At 47.7% G+C, this 21,996-nt stretch overlaps 3 protein-coding genes across 4 annotated transcripts in view; all 3 read left to right on the forward strand.

Moving 5' to 3' along the window:
• Window positions 1–774: 774 nt before the first annotated feature.
• LOC130344243 (DNA-directed RNA polymerase II subunit RPB1-like) lies at window positions 775–9,225 on the forward strand. Its single transcript, XM_056554414.1, has 2 exons — window positions 775–1,993; window positions 8,971–9,225. The coding sequence occupies exons 1-2, from the start codon at window positions 775–777 to the stop codon at window positions 9,054–9,056; spliced, it is 1,305 nt and encodes a 434-aa protein (XP_056410389.1). The 3' UTR covers window positions 9,057–9,225.
• On the forward strand, window positions 3,100–18,319 carry LOC130344248 (DNA-directed RNA polymerase II subunit RPB1-like). Of its 2 annotated transcripts, none has more exons than XM_056554420.1 (2): window positions 3,100–3,142; window positions 17,226–18,319. In XM_056554420.1, the coding sequence occupies exon 2, from the start codon at window positions 17,244–17,246 to the stop codon at window positions 18,150–18,152; it is 909 nt and encodes a 302-aa protein (XP_056410395.1). In that variant the 5' UTR covers window positions 3,100–3,142; window positions 17,226–17,243; the 3' UTR covers window positions 18,153–18,319. The 2 variants fall into 2 exon arrangements, with proteins under 2 accessions (XP_056410395.1, XP_056410394.1); XM_056554419.1 differs by lacking the exon at window positions 3,100–3,142 and adding an exon at window positions 8,815–8,853.
• A 130-nt stretch (window positions 18,320–18,449) lies between these two features.
• LOC130344242 (DNA-directed RNA polymerase II subunit RPB1-like) overlaps window positions 18,450–21,996 on the forward strand; it is a 101,559-nt gene continuing 98,012 nt past the window's right edge. The window contains exon 1 of the mRNA XM_056554413.1: window positions 18,450–20,095. Coding sequence (XP_056410388.1) covers window positions 18,672–20,018 — 1,347 coding nt within the window. The 5' untranslated portion in view covers window positions 18,450–18,671 and the 3' untranslated portion in view covers window positions 20,019–20,095. The remainder of the gene's footprint in view (window positions 20,096–21,996) is intronic.

Here is a 21,996-nt window from a genome sequence, read left to right on the forward strand (position 1 = left end):
ACCCCTCTGACACCACTCCTCTGTTACCATGTACACTCCTCTACGCTCCTCTATCACCCATGTACACTCCTCTACACACCCAACACCTCTCTGTCACCCATGTACACCCCTCTGTTACTCCCTTCGCCCACTGTCACCCATGTACACCCATCTATCACCCATGTACACTCCTCGACACTCCTGTTACCCATGTTCACCTTTATGCTACCTTTTTACTCGTCAAATTTTGAATGTTCCTAATTTCTGTACCTGAGATATGGTTGTGTTATATATAAAGCTGTCCATAGACGATGTATTTATTAAAGATATGCTTATTAAAAACACATATATCTTCATTAATAGGGGGAAGACTATGACATGTCTGCAGGTCTAGATTTTACATCTAGTCTGATTGTTATCAGTAATTAATATAAATATTAATTACCTGTTTCGTGGTTCCTTTCTTGCAGCTGACGGGGGTATATGACACGTTCACCTTTTCACCGGGCATTAGTCCTCTGTAAAAAAGACACAGGTATGATAACATGTTCCTGATACATGCTACAGACGCTTATATATATAACACTCTAGGGCCAGAACTACTTATCTCAGGAATTATAGAAAAAGGAGTGGAAAAAGGAACTTAAAATATAATGTATATTTTTGTAATTTATTTTATCTAAATGTTTTATATAATATACAACAGTTAATCAAGTAATGGTAATGTAGGCCTCTGTACACTCCTCTTCACTCCTCTGTTACCCATGTACACTCCTCTACACACCTCTGTCACCGATGTACACTACTCTACACCCCTCTGTCACCCATGTACACTCCTCTACACCCCTCTGTCACCCATGTACACTCCTCTACACCCCTCTGTCACCCATGTACACTCCTCTACACCCCTCTGTCACCCATCTACACTCCTCTACACCCCTCTGTCACCCATGTACACCCCTCTACACCCATCTCTTACCCATTTACACTCCTCTACACTCCTCCGTCACCCATGTACACTCCTCTACACCCCTCTATCACCAATGTACACCCCTACACCCTTCTGTTATCCATGTAAACTACTCTGCGCTCCTCTGTCACCCACGTACACTCCTCTACACCCCCAACACCTCTCTGTCACCAATGTACACCACTCTGTCACCCCCTACGCCCCCTTTCACCCATTTAAACCCATCTATCACTCATATACACTCCTCTAAACCACTCTGCCACCCATGTACACATCTCTACACCCCCAACACCCCTCTGTCACCTATGTACACCCTTCTATCACCCCGTACACCCCTCTTTCAACCTCTACGTTCCCCTGTCACCCATGTACACTACTCTACGATCCTCTGTCACCCATGTACACTCCTCTACACCCCTCTGTCACCCATGTACACTCCTCTACACCCCTCTGTCACCCATGTACACTCCTCAAGACCGCTCTGTCACCCATGTACACCCCTCTACACCCATCTGTTACCCATTTACACTCCTCTAAGCTCCTCCGTCACCCATGTACACTCCTCTACACCCCTCTATCACCAATGTACACCCCTACACCCTTCTGTTATCCATGTATACTACTCTGCGCTCCTCTGTCACCCACGTACACTCCTCTACACCCCCAACACCTCTCTGTCACCAATGTACACCACTCTGTCACCCCCTACGCCCCCTTTCACCCATTTAAACCCATTTATCACTCATATACACTCCTCTGAACCACTCTGCCACCCATGTACACACCTCTACACCCCAAACACCCCTCTGTCACCTATGTACACCCCTCTATCTCCCGGTACATCCCTCTTTCACCCCCTACGTCCCCTTGTCACCTATGTACACTACTCTACGATCCTCTGTCACCCATGTACACTCCTCTACACCCCTCTGACACCACTCCTGTTACCATGTACGCTCCTCTATCACCCATGTACACTCCTCTACACACCCAACACCTCTCTGTCACCCATGTTCCCCCCTCTGTTACTCCCTACGCCCACTGTCACCCATGTACACCCATCTATCACCCATGTACACTCCTCGACACTCCTGTTACCCATGTTCACCTTTCTGCTACCTTTTTACTCGTCAACTTTGGAATATTCCTAATCTCTGTACCTGAGATATGGTTTTGTTATATATAAAGCTGTCCATAGACGATATACTTATTAAAAACACATATATCTTCATGTATACGGGAAAGACTATGACATGTCTGCAGGTCTAGATTTTACATCTAGTCTGATTGTTATCAGTAATTAATATAAATATTAATTACCTGTTTCGTGGTTCCTTTCTTGCAGCTGACGGGGGTATATGACACGTTCACCTTTTCACCGGGCATTAGTCCTCTGTAAAAAAGACACAGGTATGATAACATGTTCCTGATACATGCTACAGACGCTTATATATATAACACTCTAGGGCCAGAACTACTTATCTCAGGAATTATAGAAAAAGGAGTGGAAAAAGGAACTTAAAATATAATGTATATTTTTGTAATTTATTTTATCTAAATGTTTTATATAATATACAACAGTTAATCAAGTAATGGTAATGTAGGCCTCTGTACACTCCTCTTCACTCCTCTGTTACCCATGTACACTCCTCTACACACCTCTGTCACCGATGTACACTACTCTACACCCCTCTGTCACCCATGTACACTCCTCTACACCCCTCTGTCACCCATGTACACTCCTCTACACCGCTCTGTCACCCATGTACACCCCTCTACACCCATCTGTTACCCATTTACACTCCTCTAAGCTCCTCCGTTACCCATGTACACTCCTCTACACCCTTCTATCACCAATGTACACCCCTACACCCTTCTGTTATCCATTTATACTACTCTGCGCTCCTCTGCCACCCACGTACACTCCTCTACACCCCCAACACCTCTCTGTCACCAATGTACACCACTCTGTCACCCCCTACGCCCCCTTTCACCCATTTACACCCATCTAACACTCATATACACTCCTCTAAACCACTCTGCCACCCATGTACACCACTCTTTCACCCCCAACACCCCTCTGTCACCTACGTACACCCTTCTATCACCCCGTACACCCCTATTTCACCCCTACGACCCCCTGTCACCCATGTACACTACTCTACGATCCTCTGTCACCCATGTACACTACTCTACACCCCTCTGTCACCCATGTACACTCCTCTACACCCCTTTGTCACCCATGTACACCCCTCTACACCCATGTGTTACCCATTTACACTCCTCTAAGCTCCTCCGTCACCCATGTACACTCCTCTACACCCTTCTATCACCAATGTACACGCCTACACCCTTCTGTTATCCATGTATACTACTCTGCGCTCCTCTGTCACCCACGTACACTCCTCTACACCCCGTACACCCCTCTTTCACCCCCTATGTCCCCCTGTCACCCATGTACACTACTCTATGATCCTCTGTCACCCATGTACACTCCTCTACACCCCTTTGTCACCCATGTACACTCCTCTACACCCCTCTGTAACCCATGTACACTCCTCTACACCGCTCTGCCACCCATGTACACCCCTCTACACCCATCTGTTACCCATTTACACTCCTCTAAGCTCCTCCGTCACCCATGTACACTCCTCTACACCCCTCTATCACCAATGTACACCCCTACACCCTTCTGTTATCCATGTATACTACTCTGGGCTCCTCTGTCACCCACGTACACTCCTCTACACCCCCAACACCTCTCTGTCACCAATGTACACCACTCTGTCACCCCCTACGCCCCCTTTCACCCATTTACACCCATCTATCACTTATATACACTCCTCTGAACCACTCTGCCACCCACGTACACACCTCTACACCCCCAACACCCCTCTGTCACCTATGTACACCCCTCTATCACCCCGTACACCCCTCTTTCACCCCCTACGTCCCCTTGTCACCCATGTACACTACTCTACGATCTTCTGTCACCCATGTACACTCCTCTACACCCCTCTGACACCACTCCTCTGTTACCATGTACACTCCTCTACGCTCCTCTATCACCCATGTACACTCCTCTACACACCCAACACCTCTCTGTCACCCATGTACACCCCTCTGTTACTCCCTACGCCCACTGTCACCCATGTACACCCATCTATCACCCATGTACACTCCTCGACACTCCTGTTACCCATGTTCACCTTTATGCTACCTTTTTACTCGTCAAATTTGGAATGTTCCTAATTTCTGTACCTGAGATATGGTTGTGTTATATATAAAGCTGTCCATAGACAATATATTTATTAAAGATATACTTATTAAAAACACATATATCTTCATGTATACGGGAAAGACTATGACATGTCTGCAGGTCTAGATTTTACATCTAGCCTGATTGTTATCAGTAATTAATATAAATATTAATTACCTGTTTCGTGGTTCCTTTCTTGCAGCTGACAGGGGTATATGACACGTTCACCTTTTCACCGGGCATTAGTCCTCTGTAAAAAAGACACAGGTATGATAACATATTCCTGATACACGCTACAGATGCTAATATATATAACACTCTAGGGCCAGAACTACTTATCTCAGGAATTATAGAAAAAGGAGTGGAAAAAGGAACTTAAAATATAATGTATATTTTTGTAATATATTTTATCTAAATGTTTTATATAATATACAACAGTTAATCAAGTAATGGTAATGTAGGCCTCTGTACACTCCTCTTCACTCCTCTGTCACCCATGTACACTCCTCTACACCCCTCTGTCACCCATGTACACTCCTCTACACCCCTCAACACCCCTCTGTCACCCATGTTCACTCCTCTACACCGCTCTGTCACCCATGTACACCCCTCTACACCCATCTGTTACCCATGTACACTCCTCTAAGCTCCTCCGTCACCCATGTACACTCCTCTACACCGTTCTATCACCAATGTACACCCCTACACCCTTCTGTTATCCATGTATACTACTCTGCGCTCCTCTGCCACCCACATACACTCCTCTACACCCCCAACACCTCTCTGTCACCAATGTACACCACTCTGTCACCCCCTACGCCCCCTTTCACCCATTTACACCCATCTATCACTCATATACACTCCTCTAAACCACTTTCCCACCCATGTACACATCTCTACACCCCAACACCCCTCTGTCACCTACGTACACCCTTCTTTCACCCCGTACACATCTCTTTCCCCCCTACGTCCCCCTGTCACCCATGTACACTACTCTACGATCCTCTGTCACCCATGTACACTCCTCTACACCCCTCTGTCACCCATGCACACTCCTCTACACCCCTTTGTCACCCATGTACACCCCTCTACACCCATCTGTTACCCATTTACACTCCTCTAAGCTCCTCCGTCACCCATGTACACTCCTCTACACTCCTCTACACCCTTCTATCACCAATGTACACCCCTACACCCTTCTGTTAACCATGTATACTACTCTGCGCTCCTCTGTCACCCACGTACACTCCTCTACACCCCCAACACCTCTTTGTCACCAATGTATACCACTCTGTCACCCCCTACGCCCCCTTTCACCCATTTACACCCATCTATCACTCATATACACTTCTCTAAACCACTCTGCCACCCATGTACACATCTCTACAATCCCAACACCCCTCTGTCACCTGTGTACACCCTTCTATCACCCCGTACACCCCTCTTTCACCCCCTACGTCCCCCTGTCACCCATGTACACTACTCTATGATCCTCTGTCACCCATGTACACTCCTCTACACCCCTCTGTCACCCATGTACACTCCTCTACACCCCTCTGTCACCCATGTACACTCCTCTACACCCCTTTGTCACCCATGTACACCCCTCTACACCCATCTGTTACCCATTTACACTCCTCTAAGCTCCTCCGTCACCCATATACACTCCTCTACACCCCTCTATCACCAATGTACACCCCTACACCCTTCTGTTATCCATGAATACTACTCTGCGCTCCTCTGTCACCCACGTACACTCCTCTACACCCCCAAAACCTCTCTGTCACCAATGTACACCACTCTGTCACCCCCAAGGCCCCCTTTCACCAATTTTCACACATCTATCACTCATATACACTCCTCTGAACCACTCTGCCACCCATGTACACACCTCTACACCCCCAACACCCCTCTGTCACCTATGTACACCCCTCTATCACCCCGTACTCCCCTCTTTCACCCCCTACGTCCCCCTGTCACCCATGTACACTCCTCTGTTACCCATGTACACTCCTCTACGCTCCTCTGTCACCCATGTACACTCCTCTACACCCCTCTGACACCCATGTACACTCCTCTACACTCCTCTGTTACCATGTACACTCCTCTATGCTCCCCTATTACTCATGTACACTACTCTACACACCCAACACCTCTGTCACCCATGTACACCCCGCTGTCACCCCCTACGCCCCCTGTCACCCATGTACACCCATCTATCACCCATGTACACTCCTCTAAACCACTCTGCCACCCATGTACACATCTCTACACCCCCAACACCCCTCTGTCACCTATGTACACCCTTCTATCACCCCGTTAACCCCTCTTTCACCCCCTACGTCCCCCTGTCACCCATGTACACTACTCTACGATCCTCTGTCACCCATGTACACTCCTCTACACCCCTCTGTCACCCATGTACACTCCTCTACACCCCTCTGTCACCCATGTACACTCCTCTACACCCCTCTATCACCAATGTACACCCCTACACCCTTCTGTTATCTATGGATACTATTCTGCGCTCCTCTGTCACCCACGTACACTCCTCTACACCCCCAACACCTCTCTGTCACCAATGTACACCACTCTGTCACCCCCTACGCCCCCTTTCACCCATTTACACCCATCTATCACTCATATACACTCCTCTGAACCACTCTGCCACCCATGTACACACCTCTACACCCCCAACACTCCTCTGTCACCTATGTACAGCCCTCTATCACCCCGTACTCCCCTCTTTCACCCCCTACGTCCCCCTGTCACCCATGTACACTCCTCTGTCACCCATGTACACTCCTCTACACCCCTCTGTCACCCATGTACACTCCTCTACACCCCTCTGTCACCCATGTACACTCCTCTACACCGCTCTGTCACCCATGTACACCCCTCTACACCCATCTGTTATCCATTTACACTCCTCTAAGCTCCTTTGTCATCCATGTACACTCCTCTACACCCCTCTATCACCAATGTACACCCCTACACCCTTCTGTTATCCATGGATACTATTCTGCGCTCCTCTGTCACCCACGTACACTCCTCTACACCCCCAACACCTCTCTGTCACCAATGTACACCACTCTGTCACCCCCTACGCCCCCTTTTACCCATTTACACCCATCTATCACTCATATACACTCCTCTGAACCACTCTGCCACCCATGTACACACCTCTACACCCCCAACACTCCTCTGTCACCTATGTACACCCCTCTATCACCCCGTACTCCCCTCTTTCACCCCCTACGTCCCCCTGTCACCCATGTACACTCCTCTGTTACCCATGTACACTCCTCTACGCTCCTCTGTCACCCAAGTACACTCCTCTACACCCCTCTGACACCCATGTACACTCCTCTACACTCCTCTGTTACCATGTACACTCCTCTATGCTCCCCTATTACCCATGTACACTACTCTACACACCCAACACCTCTGTCACCCATGTACACCCCTCTGTCACCCCCTACGCCCCCTGTCACCCATGTACACCCATCTATCACCCATGTACACTCCTCTAAACCACTCTGCCACCCATGTACACTCCTCGACACTGCTGTTACCAATGTTCCACTTTCTGCTACCTTTTTACTCGTCAACTTTGGAATGTTCCTAATCTCTGTACCTGAGATATGGTTGTGTTATATATAAAGCTGTCCATAGACGATATACTTATTAAAAACACATATATCTTCATGTATACGGGAAAGACTATGACATGTCTGCAGGTCTAGATTTTACATCTAGCCTGATTGTTATCAGTAATTAATATAAATATTAATTACCTGTTTCGTGGTTCCTTTCTTGCAGCTGACGGGGGTATATGTCGGGCATCAGTCATCTGTAAAAAAAAGACACAGGTATGATAACATGTTCCTGATACATGCTACAGACGCTAATATATATAACACTCTAGGGCCAGAACTACTTAACTCAGGAATTATGGAAAAAGGAGTGGAAAAAGGAACTTAAAATATAATGTATATTTTTGTAAAATATTTTATCTAAATGTTTTATATAATATACAACAGTTAATCAAGTAATGGTAATGTAGGCCTCTGTACACTCCTCTGTTACCCATGTACACTCCTCTACACCCCTCTGTCACCCATGTACACTCCTCTACACCCCTCTGTCACCCATGTACACTCCTCTACACCCCTCTGTCACTCATGTACACTCCTCTACACCCCTCTGTCACCCATGTACACCCCTCTACACCCATCTGTTACCCATTTACACTCCTCTACACTCCTCCGTCACCCATGTACACTCCTCTACACCCCTCTATCACCAATGTACACCCCTACACCCTTCTGTTATCCATGTATACTACTCTGCGCTCCTCTGTCACCCACGTACACTCCTCTACACCCCCAACACCTCTCTGTCACCAATGTACACCACTCTGTCAACCCCTACGCCCCCTTTCACCCATTTACACCCATCTATCACTCATATACACTCCTCTAAACCACTCTGCCACCCAAGTACACATCTCTACACCCCCAACACACCTCTGTCACCTATGTACACCCTTCTATCACCCCGTACACCCCACTTTCACCCCCTACGTCCCCCTGTCACACATGTACACTACTCTACGATCCTCTGTCACCCATGTACACTACTCTACACCCCTCTGGGACCACTCCTCTGTTACCATGTACACTCCTCTACGCTCCTCAATCACCCATGTACACCCCTCTGTCACTCCCTTCGCCCACTGTCACCCATGTACACCCATCTATCACCCATGTACACTCCTCGACACTCCTGTTACCCATGTTCCCCTTTCTGCTACCTTTTTACTCGTCAACTTTGGAATGTTCCTAATCTCTGTACCTGAGATATGGTTGTGTTATATATAAAGCTGTGCATAGACGATATACTTATTAAAAACACATATATCTTCATGTATACGGGAAAGACTATGACATGTCTGCAGGTCTAGATTTTACATCTAGCCTGATTGTTATCAGTAATTAATATAAATATTAATCACCTGTTTCGTGGTTCCTTTCTTGCAGCTGACGGGGGTATATGACACATTCACCTTTTCACCGGGCATCAGTTCTCTGTAAAAAAGACACAGGTATGATAACATGTTCCTGATACATGCTACAGACGCTAATATATATAACACTCTAGGGCCAGAACTACTTATCTCAGGAATTATGGAAAAAGGAGTGGAAAAAGGAACTTAAAATATAATGTATATTTTTGTAAAATATTTTATCTAAATGTTTTATATAATATACAACAGTTAATCAAGTAATGTTAATGTACGCCTCTGTACACTCCTCTACACTCCTCTGTTACCCATGTACACTCCTCTACAACCCTCTGTCACCCATGTACACTCCTCTACACCCCTCTGTCACCCATGTACACTCCTCTACACCCCTCTGTCACCCATGTACACTCCTCTACACCGCTCTGTCACCCATGTACACCCCTCTACAACCATCTGTTACCCATGTACACTCCTCTAAGCTCCTCCGTCACCCATGTACACTCCTCTACACCCTTCTATCACCAATGTACACTCCTACACCCTTCTGTTATCCATGTATACTACTCTGCGCTCCTCTGTCACCCACGTACACTCCTCTACACCCCCAACACCTCTCTGTCACCAATGTACACCACTCTGTCACCCCCTACGCCCCCTTTCACCCATTTACACCCATCTATCACTCATATACACTCCTCTGAACCACTCTGTCACCCATGTACATACCTCTACACCCCCAACACCCCTCTGTCACCTACGTACACCCTTCTATCACCCCGTACACCCCTCTTTCACCCCCTACGTCCCCCTGTCACCCATGTACACTGCTCTACGATCCTCTGTCACCCATGTACACTCCTCTACACCCCTCTGTCACCCATGTACACTCCTCTACACCCCTCTGTCTCCGATGTACACCCCTCTACACCCATCTGTTACCCATTTACACTCCTCTAAGCTCCTCCGTCACCCATGTACACTCCTCTACACCCTTCTATCACCAATGTACACCCCTACACCCTTCTGTTATACATGTATACTACTCTGCGCTCCTATGTCACCCACGTACACTCCTCTACACCCCCAACACCTCTTTGTCACCAATGTACACCACTCTGTCACCCCCTACGCCCCCTTTCACCCATTTACACCCATCTATCACTCATATACACTCCTCTAAACCACTCTGCCACCCATGTACACATCTCTACACCCCCAACACCCCTCTGTCACCTGTGTACACCCTTCTATCACCCCGTACACCCCTCTTTCACCCCCTATGTCCCCCAGTCACCAATGTACACTACTCTATGATCCTCTGTCACCCATGTACACTCCTCTACACCCCTCTGTCACCCATGTACACTCCCCTACACCCCTCTGTCACCCATGTTCACTCCTCTACACCGCTCTGTCACCCATGTACACCCCTCTACACCCATCTGTTACCCATTTACACTCCTCTACACTCCTCCGTCACCCATGTACACTCCTCTACACCCCTCTGTCACCAATGTACACCCCTACACCCTTCTGTTATCCATGTATACTACTCTGTGCTCCTCTGTCACCCACGTACACTCCTCTACACCCCCAACACCTCTCTGTCACCAATGTACACCACTCTGTCACCCCATACGCCCCCTTTCACCCATTTACACCCATCTATCACTCATATACACTCCTCTAAACCATTCTGCCACCCATGTACACATCTCTACACCCCCAACACCCCTCTGTCACCTATGTACACCCTTCTATCACCCCGTACACCCCTCTTTCACCCCCTATGTCCCCCTGTCACCAATGTACACTACTCTATGATCCTCTGTCACCCATGTACACTCCTCTACACCCCTCTGTCACCCATGTACACTCCCCTACACCCCTCTGTCACCCATGTTCACTCCTCTACACCGCTCTGTCACCCATGTACACCCCTCTACACCCATCTGTTACCCATTTACACTCCTCTACACTCCTCCGTCACCCATGTACACTCCTCTACACCCCTCTGTCACCAATGTACACCCCTACACCCTTCTGTTATCCATGTATACTACTCTGTGCTCCTCTGTCACCCACGTACACTCCTCTACACCCCCAACACCTCTCTGTCACCAATTTACACCACTCTGTCACCCCATACGCCCCCTTTCACCCATTTACACCCATCTATCACTCATATGCACTCCTCTGAACCACTCTGCCAGCCATGTACACACCTCTACACCCCCAACACCCCTCTGTCACCTATGTACACCCCTCTATCAACCCGTGCACCCCTCTTTCACCCCCTACGTCCCCCTTTCATCTATGTACACTCCTCTGTTACCCATGTACACTCCTCTACGCTCCTCTTTCACCCATGTACACTCCTCTACACTTCTCTGTTACCATGTACACTCCTCTATGCTCCCCTATTACCCATGTACACTCCTCTACACACCCAACACCTCTGGCACCCATGTACACCCCTCTGTCACCCCCTACGCCCCCTGTCACCCATGTACACCCATCTATCACCCATGTACACTCCTCTAAACCACTCTGCCACGCATGTACACACCTCGACACTGCTGTTACCAATGTTCCCCTTTCTGCTACCTTTTTACTCGTCAACTTTGGAATGTTCCTAATCTCTGTACCTGAGATATGGTTGTGTTATATATAAAGCTGTCCATAGACGATATACTTATTAAAAACACATATATCTTCATATATACGGGAAAGACTATGACATGTCTGCAGGTCTAGATTTTACATCTAGCCTGATTGTTATCGGTAATTAATATAAATATTAATAACCTGTTTCGTGGTTCCTTTCTTGCAGCTGACGGGGGTATATGTCGGGCATTAGTCCTCTGTAAAAAAAAGACACAGGTATGATAACATGTTCCTGATACATGCTACAGACGCTAATATATATAACACTCTAGGGCCAGAACTACTTATCTCAGGAATTATAGAAAAAGGAGTGGAAAAAGGAACTTAAAATATAATGTATATTTTTGTAATATATTTAATCTAAATGTTTTATATAATATACAACAGTTAATCAAGTAATGGTAATGTAGGCCTCTGTACACTCCTCTACACTCCTCTGTTACCCATGTACACTCCTCTACACCCCTCTGTCACCCATGTACACTCCTCTACACCCCTCTGTCACCAATGTACACTCCTCTACACCCCTCTTTCACCCATGTACACTCCCCTACACCCATCTCTTACCCATTTACACTCCTCTACACTCCTCTGTCACCCATGTACACTCCTCTACACCGCTCTGTCACCCATGTACACCCCTCTACACCCATCTGTTACCCATTTACACTCCTCTAAGCTCCTCCGTCAACCATGTACACTCCTCTACACCCTTCTATCACCAATGTACACTCCTACACCCTTCTGTTATCCATGTATACTACTCTGCGCTCCTCTGCCACCCACGTACACTCCTTTACACCCCCAACACCTCTCTGTCACCAATGTACACCACTCTGTCACCCCCTACATCCCCTTTCACCCATTTACACCCATCTATTACTCAGATACACTCCTCTAAACCACTCTGCCACCCATGTACACATCTCTACACCCCCAACACCCCTCTGTCACCTACGTACACCCTTCTATCACCCCGTACACACCTCTTTCACCCCCTACGTCCCCCTGTCACCCATGTACACTACTCTACGATCCTCTGTCACCCATGTACACTCCTCTACACCCCTCTGTCACCCATGTACACTCCTCTACACCCCTTTGTCACCCATGTACACCCCTCTACACCCATCTGTTACCCATTTACACTCCTCTGAGCTCCTCCGTCACCCATGTACACTCCTCTACACCCTTCTATCATCAATGTACACCCCTACACCCTTCTGTTATCCATGTATACTACTCTGCGCTCCTCTGTCACCCACATACACTCCTCTACACCCCCAACACCTCTCTGTCACCAATGTACACCACTCTGTCACCCCCTAAGCCCCCTTTCACCCATTTACACCCATCTATCAGTCATATACACTCCTCTAAACCATTCTGCCACCCATGTACACATCTCCACACCCCCAAAACCCCTCTGTCACCTGTGTACACCCTTCTATCACCCCGTAAACCCCTCTTTCACCCCCTACGTACCCCTGTCACCCATGTACACTACTCTACGATCCTCTGTCACCCATGTACACTCCTCTACACCCCTCTGTCACCCATGTACACTCCTCTACACCCCTCTGTCACCCATGTACACTCCTCTACAGCCCCGTCACCCATGTACACTCCTCTGTTACCCATGTACACTCCTCTACGCTTCTCTGTCACCCATGTACACTCCTCTACACCCCTCTGACACCCATGTACACTTCTTAACACTCCTCTGTTACCATGTACACTCCTCTATGCTCCCCTATTACCCATGTACACTCCTCTACACACCCATCACCTCTGTCACCCATGTACACCCCTCTGTCACCCCCTATGCCCCCTGTCACCCATGTACACCCATCTATCACCCATGTACACTCCTCTAAACCACTCTGCCACCCAAGAACTCTCCTCGACACTGCTGTTACCAATGTTCCCCTTTCTGCTACCTTTTTACTCATCAAATTTGGAATGTTCCTAATCTCTGTACCTGAGATATGGTTGTGTTATATATAAAGCTGTCCATAGACGATATACTTATTAAAAACACATATATCTTCATGTATACGGGAAAGACTATGACATGTCTGCAGGTCTAGATTTTACATCTAGCCTGATTGTTATCAGTAATTAATATAAATATTAATTACCTGTTTCATGGTTCCTTTCTTGCAGCTGACGGGGGTATATGTCACGTTCACCTTTTCACCGGGCATCAGTCCTCTGTAAAAAAGACACAGGTATGATAACATGTTCCTGATACATGCTACAGACGCTAATATATATAACACTCTAGGGCCAGAACTACTTATCTCAGGAATTATGGAAAAAGGAGTGGAAAAAGGAACTTAAAATATAATGTATATTTTTGTTAAATATTTTATCTAAATGTTTTATATAATATACAACAGTTAATCAAGTAATGGTAATGTAGGCCTCTGTACACTCCTCTTCACTCCTCTGTTACCCATGTACACTCCTCTACACCCCTCTGTCACCCATGTACACTCCTCTACACCCCTCTGTCACCCATGTACACTCCTCTACACCCCTCTGTCACCCATGTACACTCCTCTACACCGCTCTGTCACCCATGTCCACTCCTCTACACCCCTCTGTCACCCATGTACACTCCTCTACACCGCTCTGTCACCCATGTACACCACTCTAAACGCATCTGTTACCCATTTACACTTCTCTACGCTCCTCCGTCACCCATGTACACTCCTCTACACCCTTCTATCACCATTGTACACCCCTACACCCTTCTGTTATCCATGAATACTACTCTGCGCTCCTCCGACACCCATGTACACTCCTCTACACCCCCAACACCTCTGTCACCAATGTACACCACTCTGTCACCCCCTACGCCCCTTTCACCCATTTACACCCATCTATCACTCATATACACTCCTCCAAACCACTCTGCCACCCATGTACACATCTCTACACCCCCAACACCCCTCTGTCACCTATGTACACCCTTCTATCACCCTGTACATCCCTTTCACCCCCTACGTCCCCCTGTCACCCATGTACACTACCCTATGATCCTCTGTCACCCATGTACACACCTCTACACCCCTCTGTCACCCATGTACACTCCTCTACACCCCTCTGTCACCCATGTACACTCCTCTACACCCCTCTGTCACCCATGTACACTCCTCTACACCACTCTGTCACCTATGTACACCCCTCTACACCCATCTGTTACCCATTTACACTCCTCTAAGCTCCTCTGTCACCCACGTACACTCCTCTACACCCCCAACACCTCTCTGTCACCAATGTACACCACTCTGTTACGCCCTACGCCCCCTTTCACCCATTTACACCCATCTATCACTCATATACACTCCTCTAAACCACTCTGCCACCCATGTACACATCTCTACACCCCCAACACCCCTCTGTCACCTACGTACACGCTTCTATCACCCCATACACCCCTCTTTCACCCCCTACGTCCCCCTGTCACCCATGTACACTACTCTACGATCCTCTGTCACCCATGTACACTCCTCTACACCCCTCTGTCACCCATGTACACTCCTCTACACCCCTCTGTCACCCATGTACACTCCTCTACACCCCTCTGTCAACCATGTACACCCCTCTACACCCATCTGTTACTCATTGACACTCCTCTAAGCTCCTCTGTCACCCAAGTACACTCCTCTACACCCCTCTATCACCAATGTACACCCCTACACCGTTCTGTTATCCATGTATACTACTCTGCGCTCCTCTGTCACCCACGTACACTCCTCTACACCCCCAACCCCTCTCTGTCACCAATATACACCACTCTGTCACCCCCTACGCCCCCTTTCACCCATTTACACCCATTTATCACTCATATACACTCCTCTAAACCACTCTGCCACCCATGTACACATCTCTACACCCCCAACACACCTCTGTCACCTATCTACACCCTTCTATCACCCCGTACAACCCTCTTTCACCTCCTATGTCCCCCTGTCACCAATGTAAACTACTTTACGATCCTCTGTCACCCATGTACACTCCTCTACACCCCTCTGACACCCATGTACACTCCTCTACACTCCTGTTACCATGTACACTCCTCTACGCTCCTCTATCACCCATGTACACTCCTCTACACACCCAACACCTCTGTCACCCATGTACACCCCTCTGTCACCCCCTCACCCACTGTCACCCATGTACACCCATCTATCACCCATGTACACTCCTCTAAACCACTCTGCCACCCATGTACACTCCTTGACACTCCTGTTACCCATGTTCACCTTTCTGCTACCTTTTTATTCGTCAACTTTGGAATGTTCCTAATCTCTGTACCTGAGATATGGTTGTGTTATATATAAAGCTGTCCATAGACGATATACTTATTAAAAACACATATATCTTCATGTATACGAGAAAGACTATGACATGTCTGCAGATCTAGATTTTACATCTAGACTGATTGTTATCAGTAATTAATATAAATATTAATTACCTGTTTCTTGGTTCCTTTCTTGCAGCTGATGGGGGTATATGTCACGTTCACCTTTTCACCTGGCATCAGTCATCTGTAAAAAAAGACACAGGTATGATAACATGTTCCTGATACATGCTACAGACGCTAATATATATAACACTCTAGGGCCAGAACTACTTATCTCAGGAATTATAGAAAAAGGAGTGAAAAAAGGAACTTAAAATATAATGTATATTTTTGTAAAATATTTTATCTAAATGTTTTATATAATATACAACAGTTAATCAAGTAATGGTAATGTAGGCCTCTGTACACTCCTCTTCACTCCTCTGTTACCCATGTACACTCCTCTACACCCCTCTGTCACCCATGTACACTCCTCTACACCCCTCTGTCACCCATGTACACTCCTCTACACCGCTCTGTCATCCATGTACACCCCTCTACACCCATCTGTTACCCATTTACACTCCTCTAAGCTCCCCCGTCACCCATGTACACTCCTCTACACCCTTCTATCACCAATGTACACCCCTACACCCTTCTGTTATCCATGTATACTACTCTGCGCTCCTCTGTCACCCATGTACACTCCTCTACACCCCTCTGTCACCCATGTACACTCCTCTACACCCCTCTATCACCCATGTACACTCCTCTACACACCTCTGTCACCCATGTACACCCCTCTACACCCCTCTATCACCCATGTACACTCCTCTACACTCCTCTGTCACCCATGTACACACCTCTACACCCCCAACACCCCTCTGTCACCTACGTACACCCCTCTATCACCCCGTACACCCCTCTTTCACCCCCTACGTCCCCCTGTCACCCATGTACACTACTATACGATCCTCTGTCACCCATGTACACTCCTCTACACCCCTCTGACACCACTCCTCTGTTACCATGTACACTCCTCTACGCTCCTCTATCACCCATGTACACTCCTCTACACACCCAACACCTCTCTGTCACCCATGTACACCCCTCTGTCACTCCCTATGCCCACTGTCACGCATGTACCCCCTTCTATCACCAATGTACAGCCCTACACCCTTCTGTTATCCATGTATACTACTCTGCGCTCCTCTGTCACCCATGTACACCCCTCTACACCCATCTGTTACCCATTGACACTCCTCTAAGCTCCTCCGTCACCGATGTACACTCCTCTACACCCCTCTATCACAAATGTACACCCCTACACCCTTCTGTTATCCATGTATACTATTCTGCACTCCTCTGTCACCCACATACACTCCTCTACACCCCCAACACCTCTCTGTCACCAATGTACACCACTCTGTCACCCCCTACGCCCCCTTTCACCCATTTACACCCATCTATCACTCATATACACTCCTCTAAACCACTCTGCCACCCAAGTACACATCTCTACACCCCCAACACACCTCTGTCACCTATGTACACCCTTCTATCACCCCGTACACCCCTCTTTCACCCCCTACGTCCCCCTGTCACCCATGTACACTACTATACGATCCTCTGTCACCCATGTACACTCCTCTACACCCCTCTGACACCACTCCTCTGTTACCATGTACACTCCTCTACGCTCCTCTATCACCCATGTACACTCCTCTACACACCCAACACCTCTCTGTCACCCATGTACACCCCTCTGTCACTCCCTATGCCCACTGTCACGCATGTACCCCCATCTATCACCCATGTACACTCCTTGACACTCCTGTTACCCATGTTCACCTTTCTGCTACCTTTTTACTCGTCAACTTTAGAATGTTCCTAATCTCTGTACCTGAGATATGGTTGTGTTATATATAAAGCTGTCCATAGACGATATACTTATTAAAAACACATATATCTTCATGTATACGGGAAAGACTATGACATGTCTGCAGGTCTAGATTTTACATCTAGCCTGATTGTTATCAGTAATTAATATAAATATTAATTACCTGTTTCGTGGTTCCTTTCTTGCAACTGACGGGGGAATATGTCACGTTCACCTTTTCACAGGGCATCAGTCCTCTGTAAAAAAGACACAGGTATGATAACATGTTCCTGATACATGCTACAGACGCTAATATATATAACACTCTAGGGCCAGAACTACTTATCTCAGGAATTATGGAAAAAGGAGTGAAAAAAGGAACTTAAAATATAATGTATATTTTTGTAAAATATTTTATCTAAATGTTTTATATAATATACAACAGTTAATCAAGTAATGGTAATGTAGGCCTCTGTACACTCCTCTTCACTCCTCTGTTACCCATGTACACTCCTCTACACCCCTCTGTCACCCATGTACACTCCTCTACACCCCTCTGTCACCCATGTACACTCCTCTACACCCATCTGTCATCCATGTACACCCCTCTACACCCATCTGTTACCCATTTACACTCCTCTAAGCTTCTCCGTCACCCATGTACACTCCTCTACACCCTTCTATCACCTATGTACACCCCTACACCCTTCTGTTATCCATGTATACTACTCTGCGCTCCTCTGTCACCCACGTACACTCCTCTACACCCCCAACACCTCTCTGTCACCAATGTACACAACTCTGTCACCCCCTACGCCCATTTTCACCCATTTACACCCATCTATCACTCATATACACTCCTCTAAACCACTCTGCCACCCATGTGCACATCTCTACACCCCCAACGCCCCTCTGTCACATGTGTACACCCTTCTATCACCCCGTACACCCCTCTTTCACCCCCTATGTCCCCCTGTCACCCATGTACACTACTCTATGATCCTCTGTCACCCATGTACACTCCTCTACACCCCTCTGTCACCCATGTACACTCCTCTACACCCCTCTGTCACCCATGTACACTCCTCTACACCGCTCTGTCACCCATGTACACCCCTCTACACCCATCTGTTACCCATTTGCACTCCTCTAAGCTCCTCCGTCACCCATGTACACTCCTCTACACCCCTCTATCACCAATGTACACCCCTACACCCTTCTGTTATCCATGTATACTACTCTGCGCTCCTCTGTCACCCACGTACACTTCTCTACACCCCAAACACCTCTCTGTCACCAATGTTCACCACTCTGTCACCCCCTACGCCCCCTTTCACCCATTTACACCCATCTATCACTCATATACACTTCTCTGAACTACTCTGCCACCTATGTACACACCTCTACACCCCCATCATCCCTCTGTCACCTATGTACACCCCTCTATCACCCCGTACACCCCTCTTTCACCCCCTACGTCCCCCTGTCACCCATGTACACTCCTCTGTTACCCATGTACACTCCTCTACGCTCCTCTGTCACCCATGTACACTCCTCTACACCCCTCTGACACAAATGTACACTCCTCTACACTCCTCTGTTACCATGTACACTCCCCTATGCTCCCCTGTTACCCATATACACTCCTCTACACACCCAACACCTCTGTCACCCATGTACTCCCCTCTGTCACCCCCTAGGCCCCCTGTCACCCATGTAAATCCATCTATCACCCATGTACACTCCTCTAAACCACTCTGCCACCCATGTACACTCCTCGACACTCCTGTTACCCATGTTCACCTTTCTGCTACCTTTTTACTCGTCAACTTTGGAATGTTCCTAATCTCTTTACCTGAGATATGGTTGTGTTATATATAAAGCTGTCCATAGACGATATACTTATAAAAAACACATATATCTTCATGTATACGGGAAAGACTATGACATGTCTGCAGGTCTAGATTTAACAATCTAGGGCCAAAACTACTTATCTCAGGAATTATGGAAAAAGGAGTGGAAAAAGGAACTTAAAATATAATGTATATTTTTGTAAAATATTTTAACTAAATGTTTTATATAATATACAACAGTTAATCAAGTAATGGTAATGTAGGCCTCTGTACACTCCTTTGTTACCCATGTACACTCTTCTACACCCCTCTCTCACCCATGTACACTCCTCTACACCCCTCTGTCACCCATGTACACTCCTCTACACCCCTCTGTCACCCATGTACACTCTTCTACACCGCTCTGTCACCCATGTACACCCCTCTACATCCATCTGTTACCCATTTACACTCCTCTACGCTTCTCCGTCACCCATGTACACTCCTCTACACCCCTCTATCACCAATGTACACCCGTACACCCTTCTGTTATCCATGTATACTACTCTGCGCTCCTCTGTCACCCACGTACACTCCTCTACACCCCCCAACACCTCTCTGTCACCAATGTACACCACTCTATAACCCCCTACGCCCCCTTTTACCCATTTACACCCATCTATCACTCATATACACTCCTCTAAACCACTCTGCCACCCATGTACACACCTCTACACCCCCAGCACCCCTCTGTCACCTATGTACACCACTCTATCACCCCGTACACCCCTCTTTCACCCCCTACGTCCCCCTGTCACCCATGTATACTCCTCTGTTACCCATGTACACTCCTCTACGCTCCTCTGTCACCCATGTACACTCCTCTACACCCCTCTGTCACCCATGTACACTCCTCTACACCGCTCTGTCACCCATATACACCCCTCTACACCCATCTGTTACCCATTTACACTCCTCTAAGCTCCTCCGTCACCCATGTACACTCCTCTACACCCCTCTATCACCAATGTACACCCCTACACCCTTCTGTTATCCATGTATACTACTCTGCGCTCCTCTGTCACCCACGTACACTCCTCTACATCCCCAACACCTCTCTGTCACCAATGTACACCACTCTGTCACCCCCTACGCCCCCTTTCACCCATTTACACCCATCTATCACTCGTATACACTCCTCTAAACCACTCTGCCACCCATGTACACACCTCTACACCCCAACACCCCTCTGTCACCTATATACACCATTCTATCACCCCGTACACCCCTCTATCACCCCCTACGTCCCCCTGTCACCCATGTATACTCTTCTGTTACCCATGTACACTCCTCTTCACCCCTCTGTCACCCATGTACACTCCTCTACACCGCTCTGTCACCCATGTACACCCCTCTACACCCATCTGTTACCCATTGACACTCCTCTAAGCTCCTCAGTCACCCATGTACACTCCTCTACACCCCTCTATCACCATTGTGCCAACCCTACACCCTTCTGTTATCCATGTATACTACTCTGCCCTCCTCTGTCACCCACGTACACTAATCTACAACCCCAACACCTCTTTGTCACCAATGTACACCACTCTGTCACCCCCCTACGCCCCCTTTCACCCATTCACACCCATCTATCACTCATATACACTCCTCTAAACCACTCTGCCACCCATGTACACATCTCTACATCCCCAACACCCCTCTGTCACCTATGTACACCCTTCTATCACCCCGTACACCCCTCTTTCACCCCCTACGTCCCCCTGTCACCCATGTACACTACTCTACGATCCTCTGTCACCCATGTACACTCCTCTACACCCCCAACACCCCTCTGTCACCTATGTACACCCCTCTATCACCCCTTACACCCCTCTTTCACCCCCTACGTCCCCCTGTCACCCATGTATACTCCTCTGTTACCCATTTACACTCCTCTACGCTCCTCTGTCACCCATGTACACTCCTCTACACCCCTCTCACACCCATGTACACTCCTCGACACTCCT

The sequence above is a fragment of the Hyla sarda genome, unplaced genomic scaffold (assembly GCF_029499605.1).
Source record: "Hyla sarda isolate aHylSar1 unplaced genomic scaffold, aHylSar1.hap1 scaffold_710, whole genome shotgun sequence".
Lineage (NCBI taxonomy): Eukaryota > Metazoa > Chordata > Amphibia > Anura > Hylidae > Hyla > Hyla sarda.

Excerpts from the sequence above, each read along its gene's own strand:
- LOC130344243 (XM_056554414.1), top strand. The coding sequence starts at position 775 with ATGTACACTACTCTACACCCCTCTGTCACCCATGTACACTCCTCTACA. Across the intron at positions 1,994-8,970 it reads GTTACTCCCTACGCCCACTG|TCACCCATGTACACTCCTCG; the intron begins TCACCCATGTAC and ends TACACCCATCTA.
- LOC130344248 (XM_056554420.1), top strand. The coding sequence starts at position 17,244 with ATGTACACTCCTCTACACCCCTCTGACACCACTCCTCTGTTACCATGT.